Source organism: Salvelinus sp. IW2-2015, unplaced genomic scaffold, assembly GCF_002910315.2.
Source record: "Salvelinus sp. IW2-2015 unplaced genomic scaffold, ASM291031v2 Un_scaffold912, whole genome shotgun sequence".
Taxonomy (NCBI): Eukaryota; Metazoa; Chordata; class Actinopteri; order Salmoniformes; family Salmonidae; genus Salvelinus; species Salvelinus sp. IW2-2015.
The window spans coordinates 116,509-119,808 of NW_019942644.1; the positions used below are offsets into that span (position 1 = coordinate 116,509).

Below are 3,300 nucleotides of genomic sequence, written 5' to 3' on the forward strand. Positions count from 1 at the left end.
ATGTTTTTACCACCAGGGTACATCCTCAACTCCTGACCCTGTTTTTTTACCACCAGGTTACATCCTCAACTCCTGACCCTGTTTGTCACACCAGGTTACATCCTCAACTCCTGACCCTGTTTGTTTTACCACCAGGTTACATCCTCAACTCCTGACCCGTTTGTTTACCACCAGGTTACATCCTCAACTCCTGACCCTGTTTGTTTTACCACCATGGTACATCCTCAACTCCTGACCCTGTTGTTTACCACCAGGTTACATCCTCAACTTCTGACCCTGTTTGTTTTACCACCAGGTTACATCCTCAACTCCTGCACCTGTTTGTTTTACCACCAGGTTACATCCTCAACTCCTGACCCTGTTTGTTTTAACACCCAGGTTACATCCTCAACTTCTAGGAGTTAAGGATGTAACCTGGTGGTAAAACAAACAGGGTCAGGAGTTGAGGATGTAACCTGGTGGTAAAACAAACAGGGTCAGGAGTTGAGGATCTAACCTGGTGGTGAAACAAATGAATCAGTTACAGAGGTTTTAAATGTCCCATATCTGACTGACATAACAGTACTACTACTTCAGTGAAGCAATTCTTGGATACCGGTTTTAAATTTAAATATATGATCGAAAAAAGACTAATGGTTAAATTACACTGAACATGACCTCTAAGAACTGTCTTTGAGGAGTGTAAATTAAACCCAGAGTAATATGACCATGAGATTACAGGTAGGGCTATACTTAGTGAGCAGCGTTAGGTCATTGCCTTGGTAACATGTTATTTGAGACAGGGTTTGTATCCAGGTTGAAGGTCTATCTGACAGTGTAGTTGCTATGGGGCTTTAGACCAGCTAAAGGATAGAGTTATACCTACTACATCGGCCAGTGTTCACACAGCGTCTCAGAGTAGGGCTGCTGATCTAGGATCATGGGGGGCTTTGGGCCAGGTCAAGAACAGGAGCTGTACCTGATGAGCAGCTCTGAGGGCACCTCCAATAGGTCTCCGTCTACATTCCAGGGGAAGGCCCCCTCGGAGGAGATGATGGGCGTGTTCTTAGAGTCATACTCTCCATTGTCCTCAGCGATGTCATCAGACCAGCTGCTCTGAGAGCGGGGGCGGAGCCTCACAGCCCACACCGTCTGCGTCTCCACGAAGGAGAAACTGAACTGGGGAGGAGGAGGACGAGGAGGAGGAGAAGAAGAAGATTATATTATTGTCCAATTGTATACAAGGATGATCCAACATCCCTCCCTAGGACCTCCAATAAGCTTTGAGAGGGAGGCGAGGAATAGAGGAAAGAAGGACTGAGAGAACAAGACCATCGTCTCAGTCAGTAGCAACTCCAACCACTAGGGGGCAATGATGCACAGCATCCCCAACAAGACAATTCCCTACACAGTAATGACGCCATCTATGACCCTGGTCACAGAGGTTCCATCCTGTCCTCGACAACAGTTCAGTTCAGTTAAGCCACCGTAACCATGAACATAGTACATATGAACCCCCCATCATATCTTTTGTTCATGAAGTAAACAGGGAGGACATGGAGGAGGACATGGAGGAGGACATGGAGCACTGGGTCTAGACATGATAGTGGAACATTTCCAACCTCAACTTGTTTATGTGTTCTGACTTCCCATCTGGAAATTGATTTTTCAAGAGTCGTTTTTCAGACGTATCCCAGACATCGTTCAAATCAAATAAAAAAAATTCAATAGAAGTCAGACTATAAATAAACTCCGGGCTGTTTGTTTGTCTGAGTCATAATTGAATAATTTCCATTTCCTGCTTGTATTCATGGGAAATGGCCCAATAACATAAACATTAGTCAGAACTTCTCCCGGAAAGACGGAGAGCATGGAAATGATGAAGTCCTCTCTAACTATTTGTCTGAACATTATGACAGTACATTAAAACAATATGTTTGTATCACTCTTCAGGTAGACTTCCCTGCCCAGTCACAATCAGCCAGTCACACAAGTCAGCCAGTCACACAAGTCAGCCAGTCACACAGTCAGCCAGTCACACAGCCAGCGCTTACTTTACTGATACATATAGTAGTAAAGGTGTATAGCCATCAACTCTTGCAAAGGCTCTTGAGGACCTAACACCTCTGTAAGACTTCATTGAAGCTACTAAACCTGTCAGTGTTCAACTCCTGACAATATAACAGAACAGATGAACAGTGAATTAGCATTTAGCCCACGGGTGGCCGAAAAATATCCTTATATGAAAAGGCACAGCCACTACTAAGCCATGCCATTCTAGTCCAGGCGTTCCTCCATGGAATCAGTTGCTACATTGAAACATTCACAGGTTCTCCAAGAACCCTCTACTAAACAAATGTCTGCAATATGAACCATTGACTAGCCCAATGGTTCTTGAGGAAATCCGGAGGTTCCTTCGAGGATCCTCCAGGGTTTTTCAACGGGTCACCAGACATTCTAAGAGTGTAGGTGAATAGGAATGCCATCTTGTGTAAACACCTAGAATCCTCGGTTTCCTGCAGTTCCCACAGATGCCTCGGTATTTAAGTGCTCCCTGCTCTGCCACTCCCTTTTAATAAGTTCTGCCACTCCCTTTAATAAACTCTGTCCACTCCCTTTAATAAAACTCTGCCACTCCCTTTAATAAACTCTGCCATCCCTTTAATAACTTCCACTCCCTTTAATAAACTCTGCCACTCCCTTTTAATAAACTCTGCCACTCCCTTTAATAAACTCTGCCCACTCCCTTTAATAAACTCTGCCACTCCCTTTAATAAACTCTGCCACTCCCTTATAAAGCTCTGGCCACTCCCTTTAATAAGCTCTGCCCACCTCCCTTTAATAAACTCTGCCACTCCCTTTAATAAACTCTGCCACTCCCTTTAATAAACTCTGCCACTCCCTTTAATAAACTCTCCACTCCCTTTAATAAACTCTGCCACTCCCTTTAATAAACTCTGCCAGCTCCCTTTAATAACTCTCTGCCACTTCCCCTTTAATTAAACTCTGGCCACTCCTTTTAATAAACTCTGCCACTCCCTTTAATAAACTCTCCACTCCCTTTAATAAGCTCTGCCACTCCCTTTATATAAGCTCTGCCACTCCCTTTAATAAGCTCTGCCACTCCCCTTTAATAAACTCTGCCACTCCCTATAATAAACTCTGCCACTCCCCTTTAATAAACTCTGCCACTCCTTCTACATGAAACTCTGCCACTCCCTTTAATAAAACTCTGCCACTCCCTTTAATAAACTCCTAGCCACTCCCTTTAATTAAACTCTGCCACTCCCTTTAACTAAACTCTGCCACTCCCTTCTAATA

General features: G+C 44.2%; 1 protein-coding gene across 1 annotated transcript in view; it reads right to left on the bottom strand.

Annotated features, from left to right (window-relative positions):
- The window catches only part of LOC112069125 (ceramide kinase-like protein), a 103,998-nt gene that overhangs the window by 3,463 nt on the left and 97,235 nt on the right, over positions 1-3,300 (bottom strand). Inside the window, exon 12 of the mRNA XM_070438422.1 lies at positions 959-1,163. Within this exon, the coding sequence (XP_070294523.1) occupies positions 959-1,163 (205 nt within the window). The remainder of the gene's footprint in view (positions 1-958; positions 1,164-3,300) is intronic.